This window comes from Heterodontus francisci, chromosome 2 (assembly GCF_036365525.1).
Source record: "Heterodontus francisci isolate sHetFra1 chromosome 2, sHetFra1.hap1, whole genome shotgun sequence".
Taxonomy (NCBI): domain Eukaryota; kingdom Metazoa; phylum Chordata; class Chondrichthyes; order Heterodontiformes; family Heterodontidae; genus Heterodontus; species Heterodontus francisci.
Genome location: NC_090372.1, coordinates 220,183,338 through 220,205,884, shown reverse-complemented (window position 1 = coordinate 220,205,884; position 22,547 = coordinate 220,183,338). Strand labels below are relative to the sequence as shown.

The following is a 22,547-nucleotide window of genomic DNA, read 5'->3' as shown; positions in this document are numbered from 1 at the left end:
AGTGACTTTAATGTTAATTTACTTTTTGGACTTAACAGTTATTTTAAGCTTGTGCAGGTAAGGAACAAAGTGAAAAATGGAAGGTAAGTTAACTGATGGTCGGGTCAGGTCAGGTCGGGCACGGGATAAAATGGAAGGACTTGGGCTGGGTCGGGCTCGTGGTCAGATGGGGTTCTGTCAGGCTCGAGTCGGGTCTCATTTGCAGACCTGAACGGGCCTTTACCCCCTAGTCACTGACCTCTCTGCTAAGGTGAATAGGCGCTTCACCTCCACTCTATCCAGGCTGCTCAAAGCTTTGTACATTTCAATCAGATCTCCTCTCAACCTTCTCTGTTCCAAGGAGAACAACCCCAGCCTATCCAATCTTTCCTCATAGCTGCATTTTTCCAGTCCTCTCTTCTGCTATTACATCCTTTCTGTAATGAGGTGACCAGAACTGCATGCAGTACTCAAGTTGTGGCCTAACCAATGAGTTATACAGTTCCAGCATAACCTCCCTGCTCTTATATTCTATATCTCGGCTAATAAAGGAAAGGATTCCATTTGCCTTCTTCACCACCTTATCAACCTGTCCTTCAGGGATCTGTGGACATTCACGCCAAGGTCCCTTACTTCCTCTACAATTCTCAGTATTTTCCCATTAATCGTGTATTTCTTTACCTTGCTTGACCTCCCCAAATGCATCACCTCACACTTCTCCAGGTTGAATTCCATTTGCCACTTTTCTGCCCATCTGACCAGACCATCAATATCTTCTTGCAGCCTGCAGCTATCCTCCTCACTACCTACGGCCAATCTTTGTGTCGTCTGCAAACTTCTTGATCATGCCCCCGACATTCATGCCCAAATCGTTAATATAGACCGCAAAAAGCAGCAGACCCAGTACTGAGCCCCGAGGAACGCCACAGGAAGCAGCCCTCTAGTCGCAAAAACACCCGTCAATAATTATCCTTTATTTCCTGCCACTGAGCCAATTTGTATCCACCTTGCTGCATTTCCCTGGATCCCATGGGATTTTATTTTTTAACCAGTTTGCCATGTGGGACCTTGTCAAAAGCCTTGCTAAAATCCATGTAGACCACATCAACTGCATTACCCTCATCTATCTTCCTTGTTACTTCTTCAAAAAATTCGATCAAGTAGATCAAACAAGATCTTCCCTTAACAAATCCATGCTGACTATCCCTAATTAACCTGTGCCTTTCTAAGTGACAGTTTATCCTGTCTCTCAGAATAGGCTCCAATAATTTGCCCACTACTAAGGTTAGACTGACTGGCTTGTAACTATTTGGTCTATCCCTCGCTGCCTTTTTAAACAGAGGCAAAACGTTAGCAGTTTTCCAATCCTCCAGCACCACACCTATATCCAGTGAGGACTGGAAAATAGTGGTCAGACCTTCTGCTATTTCCTCTCTTGTTTCTTTGAACAACTTGGGGTACATTTCAACCAGCTCTGGTGATTTTGTCACTGAGTCAAAATCCTGGAACTCCCTCCCTAACAGCACTGAAGGTATACCTACACCAGATGGACTGCAGAGGTTCAAGAAGGCAGCTCACCACCACCTTCTCAAGGCAATTAGGGATGGTTAGCAAATGCTGGCCTTGCCAGTGATACTCACATCCCATGAAACAAATAAAACAAAACAATTGAAAGTGCAAAAGACCTGCTGGTCTATCGAGTCATTTTAGGATGAATTTGTTGCTCTTAAAGGTAATGAACGGTAGTCCCAGGAAATGGAACACTTTCTTTTCCATCAAACACTCCTGTGTAGATAGGAACAATGTTCGATGATTGGGCAGACTAAGACGAGGGGGCATAGTCTAAAAATTAGAGGCAGACCTTTCAGCAGTGAAATTAGCAAACACTTCTATACGCAAAAGGTTGTAGACCAGCATTTCCTCTCAGCTGCATGGGTGTGTGTGGCCACACAGCAGTCGGGAATGTGCCATGCAGGGAACAAACTGGCTGCACACAAGGAGCAGTCCCTTTAAGATGTGCGCATGCGGAGCCATTCATCAATCTTAAATGGACCACACAGCGCAACAAGCCAGCCGTGGACAACATACAGATGTTAAACGGAACATTGGTGGAAGAAGCTTGGAATTCATTTCTGCAAATGGCAATTGATGATAGATCAACTGTTAATTTTAAAACTGAGGTAGATAGACTTGTTAACCAAAGGTATTAAGAGATACAGAACAAAGACGGGCATGTGGAGTTGGGTCGCCGATCAACCATGATCTCATTGAATGATGGAACAGGCTATGCCTCTTCCTATGCTCCTATGTTTCGAGATTGCAGACAACTTGGGTTAGATACAGAGTAAAGCTCCCTCGACACTGTCCCATCAAACATTCCCAGGACAGGTACAGCACTGGGATTGGCTGCTCTCTGATTTGGGAGCCTGAGTGCATCAACGAGGTGCAGCTGACTGTGGCTGTGTGCAGAGGTTGGAGGCTGTGTGACTGCTGCAAGAGGGAGATTCAAAATGAAACAAAAGTATTTTCCAAATTTCAACAAAGGAAGGAAGGCAGAGAACTGGAAGCTCTTTTGTGAGTTTACTTGGTACTGAAAGTCTTTTTCATTGATTGTTGGGGGTGGGGAAAGAAGAGACCTGAAGACCTTGGGTGGGGCTGTATTGTTCAATAGGGAGCTCCTGTGTTTAACATCTTTGGATAGGGAGCTCCCTCCCCACCCCAACTACTAAGCCTGGGACAGCTGGAGCTGCCCAGGTGAAGAGACTTATTATCTGAACATCGAAGGAGGCGTGTGCCTGGGCAGCTCACAGCTGACCCAGGTGAAGACATCACCCCACCCTCCCAACTGGAAGACCAGCTACAAGACTTGTGCAATACTAACAAAGACTGATTCCTCTTGGCCTTCCTCTCCCTCAGCCTCTTCCCCTGTGCTACATCCTTTAAGTGTTACATTTTTGATTTATTGTATTTGCTCTTTTCTTTTTTTTCTCTCAACAAAGTGCTTGTAACTCTTCTACCCCATGACTTCTCAGTCCTCTCCGGTGGCGGGGCCCTCCTATGCTGCAGCAGCTGCGACAGCTGCTCCTGTGACCCCGTCACCATTTAAAATCTTAACATCAAAGCATGAGGTGAAGAGTTACACCCATCCTAATATGACTATTGAGGCTTGTGTTAAGGCAATGGCCGTGGTTGTCGGCCCCTCAGCCATTGTTGCAGCCTCAAAGATGTATGGGAAGGCTGTGTTCTTCCTGAAGACCGAGTGGGCTGTGTCCCTCGCCCTAAGTACGGGGCTCACAGTGGGTGGGATTTTCCTGCCAGTGGACCCTCTGGGGGTCACTGCGCATCGTGTAATCTTGTCGAACGTCCCACCCTTCATTCCTGATGAGCTCCTCCTCCCCCACCTACACCATCTGGGGGAGCTGAGGTCAGGGATCACCCCAGTCCCGCTTGGTCTTCGGGAGCACAGCCTCCGACATGTCTACTCCTTCCGCCGCCAGCTATTCATGCAGCTGGCGCGGGAGGAGGTCTTGGAGGGCCACTTCGGTATAGAGTTTCAGGGGACGGCCTACCGCGTCTTCTGGACCTCGGATGGGGCGCGGTGCCACGTCTGCATGTTCGTAAGAACTGCCCCAACCTCCCGGCCGCCAGCTCCACCTCGGCGGTCCAGAGTGGTTCCACAGCACCTCCTCCCGCTCTCCCCACACATCCAATAGACGCCGCCAGCGGAGGAGAGCGCCTCGGCTGTCCGGGCGGCCGACTCCGGGGACGGTCCGGCGGGCAGAGGAGTAGCCGAAACCCCCGGGACGCCCCTCACTGCGGATGGCGAGGGGGCTCGGGAGTGCGGAGCGATTCCGGCCGAGCTGACCCCCGCTCGGCCGGAACTGCTCATCGGACCCAGGCCCCGAAACCCTCCTCGGGAGCCGGTCCCACACAACCCAAGCCGCCTCTCGGAAATGCCCTCCATGCCATTCCAATCGGCGCGGAGGGGTTTCCTGTACGGGCTGCTCCTGCACACTCTCCACTTCCTCGCCCTCGTCAGCCGGCCGGACACGCCCTGGAGGTCCGCGTTGCCATCTGGCGGCGAGGGGAAACCCCGATGGAGGTCTCTCTACGCGGGAGTCTTCCCCCTTTACATCGGGGACATGGGGTGGAGGGTGCTGCACAGAGCAGTCCCGTGCAATAGGCTTTTAAGTAGGTTCACGGACTCCCAGGCCACCTGTACTTTCTGAGGCCTGGACGAGTCCGTGTTCCACATATATACGGAGTGTGCGAGGTTGCAGCCCCTATTTGAGTATCTGAAGGGGCTGCTCCTCAAATTCTGGCTGCACTTCAGTCCCACGCTCCTGATCTTTGGGCATCCGCGCGGAGGGGCTTGGGCCGGGAGGAGGATCTCCTCGTCGGTCTGCTCCTGGGCCTGGCCAAGGTGGCAATTCACAGGTCCAGGTTGCGGGCCATCGGGGGGTCCGTTCTCCCCGATTGCCTGCCCCTCTTCCGCGGTTACGTTCGCGCCCGGGTGTCCCTGGAGAAGGAGCATGCGGTCTCCGCCGGTACGCTTGAGGCCTTCCGCGACCGGTGGGCACCGCAGGGACTGGGGTGCATCGTCGATGCCGAGAATGGCATTTTAATTTGAGTTTTTTGTTTATTTATCTGGTTTTAATAAAGTTATTTTAAAACTGTAAATATGTACATAAAGGGGGCCTGGAGGAATAAAGGCCCCCTCGATGTGAAAAATATAAAAGGGGCCTGGGGTATAAAGGCCACCTTAAAAAAAAACAGAGGTTAGATACAGAGTAAAGCTCCCTCTACACTGTCCCCATCAAAAAAAAAACGGGGTTAGATACAGAGTAAAGCTCGCTCTACATCGTGTGTCAGCTGTGGTTCAGTGGGTAGTGCTCTTGCTCTCTGAGAAATAAGGTTCCAGGTTCAAGTCCCACTCCAGGGCATAAGAAATCAAGGCTGATCTACAGTAATGTTTTCCCTGTGCTCAAAAATATCACGAAAACAATAGTCATAGGGGGTTCTATAGTTAGGGGAGCAGACTTGTGTTTTTGCAGCTGCAGATGTGAATCCAGATTGGTATGTTGCCTCCTTGGTGCTAGGGTCAAGGATGTTATTGAGTAGCTGCAGAATTTAGGATGGGGGGGAGGGGGGGTGGAGGGTGAACAGCCAGTGGTCATGGTCCATATCAGTACCAATGACCTAGGTAGAACAAGGGATGGGGTATTGCAGACAGATTTTATGGAGCTAGGAAAGAAACTAGCAAGCAGCACCTCAAAGGTAGTAATCTCTGGATTACTCCCAATACCACACACTAGTGCGTATTGAAATAGGGGGATAGTGTGGATGAATGGATGGGCGGCACAGTGGTTAGCACCGCAGCCTCACAGCTCCAGTGACCCGGGTTCGATTCCGGCTACTGCCTGTGTGGAGTTTGCAAGTTCTCCCTGTGTCTGTGTGGGTTTTCTCCGGGTGCTCCGGTTTCCTCCCACAAGCCAAAAGACTTGAATATTGATAGGTAAATTGGCCATTATAAATTGTCACTAGTACAGGTAGGTGGTAGGGAAATATAGGGACAGGTGGGGATGTTTGGTAGGAATATGGGATTAGGGTAGGATTAGTATAAATGGGTGGTTGATGTTCGGCACAGACTTGGTGGGCCGAAGGGCCTGTTTCAGTGCTGTATCTCTAATCTAAAAAAAAAATGTGTGGCTGGAGAGATGGTGCAGGAGGGAGGAATTTATTCTTGGGACATTAGGACCAGTTCTGGGGGAGGTGGGACCAGGATGGGTTACATAGTAACATAGAAAATAGGAGCAGGAGTAGGCCATTCAGCCCTTCGGGCCTGCTCTGCCGTTCGAAAAGAACATGTCTGATGGACTAATTCAGTACCCTGTTCCCGCTTTCTCCCCATGTCTGTTGATCCCTTTGGCATTAAGAAATATATCTATCTCCTTCTTGAATATAGTTAATGATTTGGCCTCCACTGCCTTCTGCGGTAGAAAATTCCACAGGTTCACCACCCTCTGAGTGAAGAAATTTCTCCTCATCTCGGTTCTAAATGGCATACCCCATATTCTGAGACTGTGACCCCTGGTTCTGGACTCCCCAGCCATCGGGAACATCCTCCCTGCATCCAGCCTGTCTAGTCCTGTTAGAATTTTATAGTTTCTATTAGATCCCCTCTTATTCTTCTAAACGCTAGTGAATATAGGCCTAGTCGACCCAATCTCTCCTCATACATCAATCCTGCCATCCCAGGAATCAGCCTAGTAAATTATCTTTGCACTCGCTCCAGGTCAAGAACATCCTTCCTCAGATAAGGAGACCAAAACTGCACACAATACTCCAGATGTGGTCTCACCAAGGCCCTGTATAACTGCAGTAAGACATCCTTGCTCCTGTACTCAAATCCTCTTGCAATGAAGGCCAACATACTATTCGCCTTCCTAACCGCTTGCTGCTCCTGAATGCTTGCTTTCAGCAACTGGTGAACAAGGACACCCAGGTGTTGTTGCACCTCCCCCTTTCCCAATCTATCACCATTCAGATAATAATCTGCCTTTCTGTTTTTACAACCAAAGTGGATAACCTCACATTTATCCACATTAAACTGCATCTGCCAAGCATTTGCCCACTCACCCAACTTGTCCAAATCACATTGGAGCCTCTTTGCATCCTCCTCACAGCTCACATCCCCCCGCACACCCCCCCCCCCCCCGCCCCGCCCGACCCCCAGCTTTGTCTCATCTGCAAACTTGAAAATGTTACATTTAGTTCCCTCACCCAAGTCATTAATATATATTGTGAATAGCTGGGGCCCAAGCCTGCGGTGTGAAGTGATACATTTTGGTAGGAAGAACAAGGAGTGGCAATATAAAATAAAGGATACTATTCTCAAGGGGGTGCAGGAGCAGAGGAACCTGGGGTTTATGTGCACACATTGTTGAAGGTGGCAGGGCAGGTTGAGAAAGCAGTTAAAAAGACATGCGTGATCCTAGGTTTTATAAATAGAGGGATATAGTACAAATACAAGTAAGTTATAATGAACCTGTATAAAACACTGGTTGAGCCTCAACTGGAGTATTGTATCCATCCCTGGGCACCACACTTTAGGAAGGATGTAAAGGCTTTAGAGAGGGTGCAGAAGGATAAATGAGAATGGTTCCAGGGATGAGGAACTTCAGTTACATGGATAGATTGGAGAAGCTGGGACTGTTCTCCTTAGGGAAGGTTGAGTGGAGCTTTGATAGAGGTGTTCAAATTCATGAGGAGCCTAGACAGAGAGAGAGAAACTGTTCCTTTTTGCGGTAAGGTTGAGAACCAGAGGACAAGGAGTTAAGGTGATTGGCAAAAGAAGCAATGGTGACATGAGGAAAAGATTTTCTCATGTAGTGAGTGGTTAGGATGTAGGATGCACTGTCTGAGAGTGTGGTGGAGGTAGGTTCAGTGAGTGGTTAGGATCTAGGATGCACTGTCTGAGAGTGTGGTGGAGGTAGGTTCAGCGAGTGTTTAGGATCTAGGATGCACTGTCTGAGAGTGTGGTGGAGGTAGGTTCAGTGAGTGGTTAGGATCTAGGATGCACTGTCTGAGAGTGTGGTGGAGGCAGGTTCAGTGAGTATTTAGGATCTGGAATGCATTGTCTGAGAGTGTGGTGGAGGTAGGTTCAGTGAGTGTTTAGGATCTGGAATGCGCTGCTTGAGAGTGTGGTGGAGGCAGGTTCAGCGAGTGTTTAGGATCTAGGATGCACTGTCTGAGAGTGTGGTGGAGGCAGGTTCAGTGAGTGTTTAGGATCTGGAATGCACTGTCTGAGAGTGTGGTGGAGGCAGGTTCAGTGAGTGTTTAGGATCTGGAATGCACTGCCTGAGAGTGTGGTGGAGGCAGGTTCAGTGAGTGTTTAGGATCTGGAATGCACTGTCTGAGAGTGTGGTGGAGGCAGGTTCAGTGAGTGTTTAGGATCTGGAATGCACTGTCTGAGAGTGTGGTGGAGGCAGGTTCAGTGAGTGTTTAGGATCTGGAATGCACTGCCTGAGAGTGTGGTGGAGGCAGGTTCAGTGAGTGTTTAGGATCTGGAATGCACTGCCTGAGAGTGTGGTGGAGGCAGGTTCAGTGAGTGTTTAGGATCTGGAATGCGCTGCTTGAGAGTGTGGTGGAGGCAGGTTCAGTGAGTGTTTAGGATCTGGAATGCGCTGCTTGAGAGTGTGGTGGAGGCAGGTTCAGTGAGTGTTTAGGATCTGGAATGCACTGCCTGAGAGTGTGGTGGAGGCAGGTTCAATTGAAGCATTTAAGAGGGAATTGGATATGAACCTGAAAAGAAACAGCTTGCAAGGCCATGAGGAAAGGGTTGGGGAGTGGGACTAACTAAATTGCTCTTCCACAGAGCCAGCACAGATTCAACAGGCTGAATGCTGTAAGCATTCTATGCTTCTATGACCTGGTCATTATCACATTGGTGTTTGGGAGCTTGCTGTGCACAAAATTGGCTGCTGTGTTTTCTACATTACAACAGGGACTACGCGTCAAAAGTACTTTATTGGCTGTCCTGGGACGTCCTGAGATTGTGACCGGCACTATAGAAATGCAAGCTATTTCTTTCTTTCTTTGATCCAGACATTCCTCTTGCTTATTGTCTCCTGCAGGTATTCCGAAAGGGTGTTTCTCACGCGGTGTTTTTCGTAGCGAGCCGAGGGCATCATGCTGACATTGGAGGCATCACCCCAGGGTCCATGCCGCCTCACTCCAAGTCCTTGCAGGAGGAAGGAGCTGTCTTCATTTCATTCAAGCTGGTGAAGGACGGGGTGTTCCAGGAGGAGGGTGAGTGGGGGCTTCGGGATTCCTGCTCATTGCTCCATATTTTCTTATGTTCTTAACAACGAGATGGCTCTTGTGAGAATTTATTCAACCAAGGATTGTCCGCTGCTTTCTGTGTTTTTATAAATCATGTTTGTACTTTACAGTTTGTGCTCAGAATCATTGATGCTTACCCTGTCCGAGACACATTTACACAGTTAGGAACAGGAGGAGACCATTCAGCCCCTCAAGCCAGTTCTGCCGTTCAGTTAGACCATTCAATTAGATCTGTACCTCAACTCCATTTACCTACCTTGCTTCCATATCCCTTAATGTCATCACCCAACATAAATCCATCAGTTCTGATGAAAGGTCACTGACCTGAAATGTTAGCTTTGTTTCTCTCTGCACAGACATTGCTAGATCTACTGAGTATTTCCTGCATTTTCAGTTTTTATTTCAAAAATCTATCCATTTCAGTCTTGGAAGTTCCAATTCACCCCCAGTATCCACAGCCTTTCGGGCAGCGAGTTTCAGATTTCCACTCCCCTTTGTGCGAAGAAGTGCTTCCTGACATTGGCCGGAATTTTACTGTGCGTGGACGGGAGCCAGCCTCCGACATAAAAGTCGGTGGCAAACCCACTTCCGCCTCGCCTGCGGATCCGTTCCATATTTTACGGCTCTCCAGGCTTTAATTGTTCCGAGGCAAGATTTACACCCACTTGAGAGAGGAAGTCCCGCCTCATTGAGCTGCCAATCAGCGGGTGGGCAGCTCCTAGTCCCAGAGGCGCCACTGGGAGTGGTGGCCACTACTGGGACGACAGCCCAGCGTCCAGAAACGATGTCAGGGAGCCAGGAGGAAAGGTAAGTTTTGGTTGCCTCGCCGGGGGTAATTTTTGCAAACTATCCTCCTAGAAACTTGCAGCACAGAGGAAGGCCGTTCAGCCGGTCGAGCCTGTGCTGGCTTCCTGCTTTTTATCCGTAACCCTGTTAGTTCCTCATCCTCAAGTACTTGTCCAAAACCCTTTCAAAATTATTGATGGAATCAGCTTTTCAGGTGGAATATTCCAGATTCCAGCAACTCTCCAAGTGAAAAAAAATTCTCCTTGTTTCCCCTCTAGACCTTTTGCCAATAATTTTAAATACATGACCTCTATTTATGGACCCACTCACCAGAGGGAATGTTTTTTTTCTATCTATTCTATATAAACCTCTCATCATCTTGAAAACCTCTATTAGGTCACCTGTTAACCTTCCCTGTTTCCTAAGATCATAGATCATAAGAACTAGGAGCAGGAGTAGGCCGTCCGGCCCCTCGAGCCTGCTCCGCCATTCAATAAGATCATGGCTGATCTTTTCGTGGACTCAGATCCACTTACCCGCTCTCTCACCGTATCCCTTAATTCCTTTATTATTCAAAAAGATATCTACCTTAGCTTTAAAAACGTTTACTAAAGAAGCATCAACTACTTCACTGGGCAAGGAATTCCATAGATTAACAACCCTCTGGGTGAAGAAGTTCCTTCTCAATTCAGTCCTAAATCTGCTCCCTCTAATCTTGAGGCTATGCCCTCTTGTCCTAGCTTCACCTGCTAGTGGAAACATCCTCTCTACTTGTATCTTATCTATTCCCTTCATGATTTTATATGTTTCTATAAGATCCCCCCTCATTCTTCTGAATTCTAATGAATATAATCCCAATCTACTCAGTCTCTCCTCATAAGCCAACCCCCTCAACTCCGGAATCAACCTAGTGAACCTCCTCTGCACCCTCTCCAGTGCCAGTACATCCTTTCTCAAGTAAGGAGACCAAAACTGCACACAGTACTCCAGGTGCGGCCTCACCAGTACCTTATACAGCTGCAACATAACCTCTCTGCTTTTAAACTCAATCCCTTTAGCAATGAAGGACAAAATTCCATTTGCCTTCCTAATTACTTGCTGTACCTGCAGACCAACCTTCTGCGATTCATGCACAAGGACACCCAGGTCCCTCTGCATAGCAGCATGCTGCAACTTTTTACCATTCAAGTAATAATCCTTTTTACTGTTACTCCTACCGAAATGAATGACTTCACATTTATTAACATTGTATTCCATCTGCCAGACCTTTGCCCACTCACTCAATGTATCTATGTTCCTCTGTAAAGTTTCACAGTCATCTGCACACTTTGCTCTGCCACTCATCTTAGTGTCATCTGCAAACTTTAACAACCTGCACATGGTCCCCAACTCCAAATCATCTATATAAATTGTAAATAATTGCAGTCCCAACACCGATCCCTGAGGCACACCACTAGTGACTGATTGCCACCCAGAATAGCACTCATTTATCCCCACTCTCTGCTTCCTGTTAGTCAACCAATCCTCTATCCATGCTAATACTTTACCCCTAACGCCATGCATCCTTATCTTATGCAGCAGCCTCTTGTGCGGCACCTTGTCGAAGGCCTTTTGGAAATCTAGGTACACCACATCCACTGGGTCCCCATTGTCCACCTTGCTCGTAATGTCATCATAGAATTCCAAAAGAATTGTCAAGCATGACCTGCCCTTCATGAACCCATGCTGCGTCTGCCCAACGGGACAATTTCTATCGAGATGCCCTGCTATTTCTTCCTTGATAATAGACTCAAGCATCTTCCCCATTACAGAGGTTAAGCTAACCAGTCTATAATTCCCCATCTTTTGTCTACCTCCCTTTTTAAACAGTGGCGTCACATCTGCTGTTTTCCAGTCAGCTGGGACTACCCGAGAGTCCAGCGAATTTTGGAAAATTACCGCCAGTGCACCTGCTATTTCTCCCACCATCTCTTTTAGTACCCTGGGATGCATTCCATCAGGGCCAGGAGACTTATCAATCCTTAGCTCCATTAGCTTGCCCAACACTACCTCTTCCGTAATAATGATTGTTTCCAGGTCCTCACCTACGTTCATCTCTTTGTCAATTACTGGCATGTTATTAATGTCCTCCACTGTGAAGACCGATACAAAATACCTGTTCAATGCCTCGGCCATTTCATCATATCCCATAACTAAATTCCCCTTCTCATCCTCTAAAGGACCAACGTTTACTTTAGCCACTCTTTTTTGTTTTATATATTTATAGAAACTTTTGCTATCTGTCTTTATATTCTGTGCTAGTTTTTTCTCATGTTCTAGCTTACTTTTCTTTATAGCTCTTTTTGTGGCTTTCTGTTGACCTTTAAAGTTTTCCCAATCTTCTAGTTTCATGCTGCTTTTGCCCACTTTATATGCCTTCTCTTTCAATTTGATAGCCTCCCTTATTTCCTTAGACACCCATGGCAGATTACCCCTTTTCTTCCAGTCCTTCCTTTTCACTGGAATATACTTTTGCTGAGCACTTTGAAAAATTGCTTTGAAAGTCCTCCACTGCTCGTCAATTGTCCCACCGTAAAATCTTTGTTTCCAGTCTACTTTAGCCAAGTCCTCCCTTATTCTATTGTAGTCCCCCTTGTTCAAGCACAGGACCCTGGTATTGGATTTTATCTTCACACTCTCCATCTGTATTCTAAATTCAACCATACTGTGATCACTCCTTCCAAGAGGATCCCTAACTATGAGGTCATTAATTATTCCTGTCTCATTACACAGGACTAGATCTAGGATAGCTTGCTCCCTCATCGGTTCCATTACACACTGTTCAAGAAAACTATCACGGATACACTCAACGAATTCCTCCTCAAGGCTACCCTGACTGAGCTGGTTCGGCCAATCTACATGTAGATTAAAATCCCCCATGATAATTGCCGTACCATGTTTACAGGCATTAGTTATTTCTTTGTTTATTGCCCGCCCCAATGTGATGTTATTATTTGGTGGCCTATAGACTACGCCTATCAGTGACTTTTTCTTCTTAGAGTTTCTAATTTCCACCCAAATGGATTCAACCTCATTCTCCATAGAACCTATATCATCTCTCAGCAGCGCCCTGATGTCGTCCTTGAATATCAGAGCTACACCACCTCCCTTACCTTCCTGTCTGTCCTTCCGAATAGTCTGGTACCCCTGGATATTTATTTCCCAGTCGTGACCAACCTGTAACCATGTCTCCGTAATGGCTACTAAATCATATTTATTCGCGATGATTTGTGCCGTTAACTCATCAACCTTGTTACGAATGCTACGAGCATTCAGGTAAAGTGCCTTTATGCTAGCTTTCTTACCCTCATGATCCCCAACATCTCTAATAATAACTCCTGAGTTATCCTTCCTTTCTGCTTCTTTCATAGTCTGCCTTGAACTTAAACCTTCCTGCACACATGTTAACCTGCTGCTTACCTTTTTATTTATCATCATACTCCCTGTCGTTTCCCCTTTCCCTTCCCCCCGAGTCACTAGTTTAAAGTCCTAGAGACCACCCTATTTATCCGTTTTGCTAAAACACTGGTTCCAGATCGGTTCAGGTGGAGACCGTCCCATCGGTACAGATCCCCCTGGTTCCAAAACTGATGCCAATGCCCCATGAAATGGAACCCCTCTTTCCCACACCACTCCCTTAGCCATGTGTTTACTTCTCTAATATTCTTATCCCTAAGCCAATTTGCACGTGGCTCGGGCAGTAATCCGGAGATTATGACCCTCGAGGATCTGTTCCTTAATTTCGTTCCTATTGCTTTATAATCCCCAAACAGGTCCTCCATCCTAGCCTTGCCTATGTTGTTAGTCCCAACGTGGACCACAACAACTGGATCCTCCCCCTCCCGCTCCAATATCCTTTCAAGCCGGTCAGAGATGTCCTGCACTCTGGCACCGGGCAGGCAACACACCATGTGGGACTCCCGATCCGGCTTGCAAAGGATACTATCTATCCCCCTAATTATAGAATCCCTTATAACTACCACTTGTCTTTTTGCTCCCCCCTCTTGAATGGCCTTCTGCACCATGGTGCCATGGTCAGTTGGCTCATCCTCCCCGCAGCCCTTTTCCTCATCCACACAGGGAGCAAGTATCTCGTACCTGTTGGATAAGGTCAAAGGCTGAGGCTCCTCCACTCCTGAACTCAGGATCTCCCTACCTACCTCACTTGCAATCACACCCTGTTGTCCCTGATCACTAACTGAATTTGAATTACTTAATCTACCAGGTGTGACTGCCTCCTGAAACAAAACGTCCAGGTAACTCTCCCCCTCCCGGATGTGCCGCAGTGTTTGAAGCTCAGATTCCAGATCATCAACTCTGAGCCGGAGTTCTTCCAGCAACCAACACTTGCTGCAGATGTGGTCCCTGCCGTTCACAATGGGGACAGCCAGCTCCCACATCATACAGCTACAGCACATCACCTGCTCAGCCATCTCTACTTAGTTAATTACTTTATTACTTTATGTAAATTTATGAGTTAAATACTTTCTGATACTTCTCTGCTATGGTCTTTTTCAAATAACCAATTAATAGATAAATCAAAAAAAGAAAGTAAAAAAGAAAGTAAAAAAGAAAGTAAATTATTAACCAATCACACGATACAGAAGAAATAAAAAGCTTACCTTATCAACACACCACAGTCCTTTTTCTTTGGTTAGAGGAGGAGGGCGGGTGGGAGACACTACACGTGTAGTGTCTCGGGTTCAGCCACTGCCCAAATATATAGGTTTTTACTTACCCAGCAGTCCCCTGAGAACAGTCTGAACTTTTCCAACCTGTCCTCATAATGGAAATCCTTCATCGCTGGTAACATCTGGGTAAACTTTCTCTGTCCCTGTTCTAAGGCTTTTCCGGCTTATCTGATGTGCAGTGTCTGGAATTGTGCACAAACCTCCAGCTGAGACCTAACCAGTCATTTATAAAGTCCTAGCATGATCTCTTTGCTTTTAGATTCTGTTCCTCTATAAACCTAAGTAACCCATAGGCTTTTTTAAACCACATTATTAATTTGCCCTGGCACCTTTCGGGATTTGTGTATATGGACACCAAGGTCTCTCTGCTTATGCACACTTTTCAAAACCATGCCATTTGTAGTGTCCTGTCTTTCCATATTAGTCCTCCCAAAGTGTTTCGCTTCACACGTCTCTGCGTTGAACTCCATCTGCCATGCTCTGCCCCTTTCACCATGCAGTTTATGTCATCCTTAGATTAACCTGCGTCTCTCTTGCAGCTGTAACTGAGGCGCTCATGGCCCCAGCTCAGATCCCAGGCAGCAGCGGGACACGGAATCTCCATGACAACCTGTCAGATCTGCGAGCACAGGTAGCAGCCAATCAGAAAGGGATCCAGTTGGTGAATGAGCTGATCGATGTGTATGGGTTGGAGGTGGTCCAAGCTTACATGTCCCACATTCAGGTAGGACTTCAGCAAATCTGGCCATTCACAGGCTGGAACTCATATAACAGCTGTGACTGGTGAACTGGGCAAACACATGGTGGATGCAGTTTAGCACAGGAAAGTGTGAAGTCATTCATTTTGTTAGGAAGAATGGTGAGAGCAATAAAAACAAAATGTTACAATTTTAAAGAGAGTGCAGGAACAGAGATATCTGGGCTGTATGTACAGAAATTCTTGAAGGTGGCAGCATAAGTAAAAAAGGCTATTAACCATACATTAGGGATTCTTGGCTATATAAATAGAGGCATAGTGAACAACAACAAGGAAGTTATGATAAACAATTGTTAGGTCTCAGATGGATTATTGGGAAGAATTTAACAGGCCCAGAGTGGTGAGAACAGAGGCCAGGGGGGGGGGGGAGGGCTGATAAAATACCCAGGAACTGTGTTAGACAGAACATGCAACCATTTTTTTCCGACTGGGGCCGGGCAGCCGATTTGGATGATTAATGGTCCAGTTGAGAGTGATTTTCCTGGGCCTCTGGCATTTTTTCAGTGGCAGAGAGGCCCCCACTGGGAAACTGCCAACTGCATGGAGGCGTCCTCCCAGTGGCTTCCTGGGGATACCATCAGAACCAGAGGCTCCATGGCTCAGGGAGGGGACTGCCTGATGTAAATGGCATCCCCGCGGCCACAATGCTGACACTAGAAGTGAATCCCCTCCGTTCTCCAGTCCCTACCCCTGGGTCCACTTAAAAAGTTATTTAATGCTCAACCTTCCGAGTGCACCTCAAAATGGAGGCGCCCTCACGTTCTCCTTGCTGCCTCAGCAGCGGCCACCTCTCTTGCCCTACATCATCTTCCATTTCTTGCTGCTCTTTGAGACTTCACTTACACCCTGGGTCCCTCAAGGGACTGGTTGACAGGGACCATGCCGCAGTGCGATGGGCACCTGGGCGCTGGGCGATGCAGTGCTGAATGAAGGAGGTGACAGTAGGGTTGCAGAAAGATCATGCTTTACTGGTATGGCTCCAACAAGTATGAAATGTCTGTACATTAGTGCCTCCCAAGCCTCCCTTGGGCGTATCTCATTGCACCTTGCTGGTGCTTTCTGGGGTCCTTCAGCTTGCATCGCCTGATCAGGGGTCTCCTCCATGTTCTCATTGTCAGCAAAGACATGACAATTGACGAGATCCTCATTGTGCGGTACCAGGTTGTATAGTGTACAGCAGACCACCACGATAGACTATGTAATTCAAATAGCTTATTGTGGACATCAAGGAATCTAGAAACAGGGGACATTATCTTAAAATTAGAGCCAAACTATAGGAATAAGAGTAGGCCATTCATCCCCTTGAGCCTATTCTGTTTAGTACACTGGAATGGAAACCATCAGACCCTGGAGACATGTCTGTCTTCAGTCCCATTATTTTCTCCATTACCATTTTTTAGAAACTTATATTAAATTCAGTAAGTACGATCCCTTGATTTATTTTTCGTGTTCCTTGTAACTTTGGTACTTAATGCTCATCCTCGACTGTGAAGACCGATACAATGTAAGTATTTAGCAAGCCGGCATTCCCTTATTTCCATTTACACTATCACCTGCGTTTGTCTTTAACCTTAGCCAACCTTAAATTTGGAGAGAGCCATAGTCATTACACCACAGGGGAGGCCATTTGGCCATTCGAGTCTGTGCAAGCTCCCTGTAGAGCAATCCAATCAGTCCCATTCCCCCTCCCGCTGTATCCCCATTATTCATTGCATTGCTGTTTGTGGGATCTTGCTGTGTGCAAATCGGCTGTTGCTTTTCCTACATTACAACAGTTCAAAAACTAGTTTGTTGGTTGGAAAGCACTTGAGGTCCTGAGGTCGTGAAAGATGGCATAGAAATGCAAGTCTCTCTTTTTCTCTTTAAATTTTGACACGCTGGGCACCTGGCAGAATAATGCAGAAATTGCTGTGAAGGAGATGCTGAGGGAGTTTGCCCGGCGACACCAGCAGAGGGATGGACTTCTGGAGGTCGAGTCTGAGGACCACATGGACGATGGGACTCCAATCAGATTAAAAGTGAAAATCAACGAGGCAAAGGTGAGATATGTTCATATCGTCGCCCCACAGTGCCTCCTCTCAGCAACAAAGCACACTCCAGGCTCAGGGTGCTGCACGCTTGACCCCGTTAGGGATAATCTTCGAATCACTCATACAGCATGGAAGGAAGTCCATTTGGCCCATCGTGCCTCTGCTGGCTCTTTGAAAGAGCTATCCAAATAGTCCCACTGCCCTGCACTTTCCCCATAACCCTGTAAAGTTTCATCTTCAACTATTTATCCAATTCCCTTTTGAAAGTTATTATTGAATCTGCTTCCACTGCCCTTTCAGGCAGCGCATTCCAGATCACAACAACTCACTGTGTAGAAAAAGTTCTCCCATCTCCCCTCTGGTTCTTTTTCCTATTTCCTGAAATCTGTGTCCCTCTGGTTACCGACCTTCCTGTCACTGGAAACAGTTTCTCCTTATTTACTCTATCAAAACCCTTGGTATGCACCGTTCAATCACCTTCTCTGAATTGGGACAAAATGTTCCCCTGCCCTAAAGGTGCTGACTCCTCGATAGGGAAATGGCTTCAGGGTATCCGATGTGATGCCGTGTGATCTTGGATGCCGAGTGTCTGTCATAGGCCCCATCCGACACTCACACTCACTCACACATATACTCTCACTCACACACACACATTCAGTCACACTGTGCTCACGCACACACTCACACAGACACACTGCGCTCACACTCACTCACACACTCTCACACTGCGCTCACTTCATTGCTACCAGAAGGAGGAACTGATTCATGCCTTTCTCTAACCAAGGCCAGAGCTGGTGCCCCTAAAGCCTGGACCTTCTGAAATCAGCTAATGTTATTCAGGCGGCGGAATGAGCCTGAGGACTTTTCTCAGCCTGCTCCCACTATGTACACCACCAGAAACAAATAATGTGATTGCTTCAAAATTTATATTTGTTTTCTCTCTCTACCCCCTCACCCTCTCTTCCTCCCCTCTCTCTCCCTCCCCTCTCTCTCCCTCCCCTCTCTCTCCCTCCCCTCTCTCTCCCTCCCCTCTCACTCCCTCCCCTCTCACTCCCTCCCCTCTCTCTCCCTTCCCTCTCTCTTTCTCCCCCTCCCTTTCTCCCCTCCCCTTCTTCCCCTCTCCCTCCCCTCTCTCTCTTTCTCCCCTCTCTTCCTCACCCCTCTCTTTCCCTCTCCTCCCTCCCTTCCTTCCCTCTTTCTCCCTCCCCTTCTCCCTCCCCCTCTCTCCCGCCCCTCTCTTCTTCCCCTCTCTCTCCCTCCCCACTCTCCCTCCCCCTCCTCTCTCTTCTCCCTCCCTACCTCCCCTCTCTCTCCCTCCCTCCCCTCTCTCCCTTTCTGTTTCTCTCTCCAACCCTCTTTCCTCACTCTCCCTCTCTCTTTCTTTCCCTGTCTCTCTCTCTCCTCCCCTTTCCCTCCCTTTTTCTATTACTCTATCTCTCCCATCCCTCTTCCTCTCGCCGTCTTTCTCTCTCTCCACTTCACCCTCTCTCACTCTCTCCTTCTCCCTCTCCCCCCTTCTTTCAATCTCACTCCCTCCCTCTCCCTCTCTTGCAGGGGACTGCTGTGTTTGATTTTACCAACTCTGGACCAGAGGTATTTGGGAATTGCAACGCCCCTCGGGCCATCACCCTCTCCGCCCTCATCTACTGCCTCAGGTGCATGGTGGGACAGGACATACCTCTCAACCAGGTGGGTGCAGCTGGCCATGTGAGTGAGTGGTGGCGAGGTGAATGAACAGGGTTACTGTGGGGAGAGGTTTGGATTGCCAGGGGCTGGTGTAGATTAACGGGATTGGTGTGGTTACCGGGGCCGGATGTGGATTATCGGGGCTGATAGTGGATTATTAGGGATGGGTGTGGATTATCAGGGCTGGGGTAAGGATTATCGGGGCTGGTATGTGGTTTATTGGGGCTGTGGTGTGGATCATGGGAGTTGGGTGTGGATTATCGGGGTTGAAAGTGGATTATCAGGGCTGGGGTATGGATTATTGGGGCTGGTATGTGGTTTATCGGGGCTGTGTGGGGATTATTGGGGCTGGGTGGGGATTATTGGGGCTGGGGTATGGATTATCAGGTCTGGGTGTGGGTTATCAGGACTAGGTGTGGATTATCGAGTCTGGGTGAGGTTTATCGGGACCGGGTGTGGATTATTGGGACTGGTGTGTGGTTTATTGAGGCTAGCGTGTGGATTATCAGGCTGGGTGCAGATTTTCGGGGCTGGAGCATGGATTATTGGGACTGCTGTGTGGTTTATTGGGGCTGGTGTAAGGTTTATTGGGGCTGGGTGTGGTTTATCGGGGCTGGGTTTGGTTTATTGGGACTGGGTGTGGTTTATTGGGACTGGGTGTGGTTTATTGGGACTGGGTGTGGTTCATTGGGGCTGGGTGTGGATTATCGGGGCTGGGTGTGGTTTATCGGGGCTGGGTGTGGTTTATCGGGACTGGGTGTGGTTCATTGGGACTGGGTGTGGTTCATTGGGACTGGGTGTGGATTATCGGGACTGGGTGTGGTTTATCGGGGCTGGGTGTGGTTTATCGGGACTGGGTGTGGTTCATTGGGACTGGGTGTGGTTCATTAGGACTGGGTGTGGATTATCGGGCTGGGTGTGGTTTATTGGGACTAGGTGTGGTTCATTGGGACTGGGTGTGGTTCATTGGGACTAGGTGTGGATTATCGGGACTGGGTGTGGATTATCGGGGCTGGGTGTGGTTTATTGGGACTAGGTGTGGTTCATTGGGACTGGGTGTGGATTATCGGGGCTGGGTGTGGATTATCGGGACTGGGTGTGGTTTATTGGGACTAGGTGTGGTTCATTGGGACTGGGTATGGATTATCGGGACTGGGTGTGGATTATCGGGGCTGGGTGTGGTTTATTGGGACTAGGTGTGGTTCATTGGGACTGGGTGTGGATTATCGGGGCTGGGTGTGGTTCATTGGGACTGGGTGTGGATTATCGGGACTGGGTGTGGATTATCGGGGCTGGGTGTGGTTTATTGGGACTAGGTGTGGTTCATTGGGACTGGGTGTGGATTATCGGGACTAGGTGTGGTTCATTGGGACTGGGTGTGGATTATTGGGACTAGGTGTGGTTCATTGGGACTGGGTGTGGATTATCGGGGCTGGATGTGGTTTATTGGGACTAGGTGTGGTTCATTGGGACTGGGTGTGGATTATCGGGGCTGGGTGTGGTTTATTGGGACTAGGTGTGGTTCATTGGGACTGGGTGTGGATTATCGGGGCTGGGTGTGGTTTATTGGGACTAGGTGTGGTTCATTGGGACTGGGTGTGGATTATCGGGACTAGGTGTGGTTTATTGGGACGAGGTGTGGTTCATTGGGACTAGGTGTGGTTTATTGGGACGAGGTGTGGTTCATTGGGACTGGGTGTGGATTATCGGGGCTGGGTGTGGTTCATTGGGACTAGGTGTGGTTTATTGGGACTAGGTGTGGTTTATTGGGACTAGGTGTGGTTTATTGGGACTAGGTGTGGTTTATTGGGACTAGGTGTGGTTCATTGGGACTAGGTGTGGTTTATTGGGACTAGGTGTGGTTTATTGGGACTAGGTGTGGTTCATTGGGACTAGGTGTGGTTTATTGGGACTAGGTGTGGTTTATTGGGACGAGGTGTGGTTCATTGGGACTGGGTGTGGATTATCGGGGCTGGGTGTGGTTCATTGGGACTAGGTGTGGTTTATTGGGACTAGGTGTGGTTTATTGGGACTAGGTGTGGTTTATTGGGACTAGGTGTGGTTCATTGGGACTAGGTGTGGTTTATTGGGACTAGGTGTGGTTTATTGGGACGAGGTGTGGTTCATTGGGACTGGGTGTGGATTATCGGGGCTGGGTGTGGTTTATTGGGACTAGGTGTGGTTCATTGGGACTAGGTGTGGTTTATTGGGACTAGGTGTGGTTTATTGGGACTAGGTGTGGTTCATTGGGACTAGGTGTGGTTTATTGGGACTAGGTGTGGTTTATTGGGACTAGGTGTGGTTCATTGGGACTAGGTGTGGTTTATTGGGACGAGGTGTGGTTCATTGGGACTAGGTGTGGATTATCGGGACTGGGTGTGGTTCATTGGGACTAGGTGTGGATTATCGGGGCTGGGTGTGGATTATCGGGGCTGGATGTGGTTTATTGGGACTAGGTGTGGATTATCGGGGCTGGGTGTGGTTTATCGGGGCTGGGTGTGGTTTATCGGGACTAGGTGTGGATTATCGGGACTAGGTGTGGTTTATTGGGACTAGGTGTGGTTTATTGGGACGAGGTGTGGTTTATCGGGGCTGGGTGTGGATTATCGGGACTAGGTGTGGTTCATTGGGACTAGGTGTGGTTCATTGGGACTGGGTGTGGGTTACTTGCAAGATGGGTGTAGATTATCAGGGCTGGGTGTGGATTACTGAGGACCGGATGTGGATTATGGGGTGTGTGCGCTGGGTCAAATCAGGACTGTGACCTGTGCTGCCATTGGCAGGGCTGTCTCGCTCCAGTGAAAATCATTATCCCGAAGGGATCCATCCTGGACCCATCGGCAGAGGCAGCGGTGGTGGGCGGTAATGTGCTGACGTCACAGCGAGTCGTCGACGTCATATTCAAGGCATTTTTGGTCTGCGCGGCCTCACAGGTGAGTGTGACGTGACGGGCGGTGTGACGAGACCACGAATGTCCGCTTTCCCACACATTGATGCTCCCTGACCAATGTATGCACAGTGAAGCTAGCACTGAGGTCACCGAGGCTCTGCGTCACATGACACATGTCACCTGATCCTTGCCTGAAAGACAGACTCCTCCCTGCGGTGGGGGGGATAAAGGAATTCTGATTTGGGGGGGGGGGGGTAACCCAAGGGGGTAGAATCAAACTAGGCCCAGTGCCACCCGTAAACACTGCTCCCTTCCACGGTGACTTCCCGTGGTCACTGTATCCCTTTGCCTTTCTTTGGCACATGTCATGACCGGAGATTTAGGAACAGGAGAAGGCCATTCAGTCCCTCAGGCTTGTTCCACCATTCAATCAGATCATGGCTGATCTGTGTCTCAAACCCATTTACCCGGCTATGATCCATAACCCTCTGATACCCGACCGCACCAAAGATCAAACTCTAAAAAGCTGAGGGAGTGCTGCACTGTCGGAGGGTCAGTACTGAGGGAGTGCTGCACTGTCGGAGGGTCAGTACTGAGGGAGCGCTGCACTGTCGGAGGGTCAGTACTGAGGGAGCGCCGCACTGTCAGAGGGTCAGTACTGAGGGAGTGCTGCACTGTCGGAGGGTCAGTACTGAGGAAGCGCCGCACTGTCAGAGGGTCAGTACTGAGGGAGTGCTGCACTGTTGGAGGGTCAGTACTGAGGGAGCGCTGCACTGTCGGAGGGTCAGTTCTGAGGGAGTGCTGCACTGTCGGAGGGTCAGTACTGAGGGAGCGCTGCACTGTCG

General features: G+C 48.6%; 1 protein-coding gene across 2 annotated transcripts in view; it reads left to right on the top strand.

Moving 5' to 3' along the window:
• Positions 1 to 22,547, top strand: part of oplah (5-oxoprolinase, ATP-hydrolysing) — a 203,186-nt gene that overhangs the window by 164,167 nt on the left and 16,472 nt on the right. The window contains exons 20-24 of one of the 2 annotated variants that reach the window (XM_068016011.1): positions 8,616 to 8,790; positions 14,879 to 15,063; positions 16,989 to 17,135; positions 18,681 to 18,815; positions 21,596 to 21,745. In XM_068016011.1, the coding sequence (XP_067872112.1) occupies positions 8,616 to 8,790; positions 14,879 to 15,063; positions 16,989 to 17,135; positions 18,681 to 18,815; positions 21,596 to 21,745 (792 nt within the window). The remainder of the gene's footprint in view (positions 1 to 8,615; positions 8,791 to 14,878; positions 15,064 to 16,988; positions 17,136 to 18,680; positions 18,816 to 21,595; positions 21,746 to 22,547) is intronic. The other variant, XM_068016020.1, reaches the window with a different exon arrangement.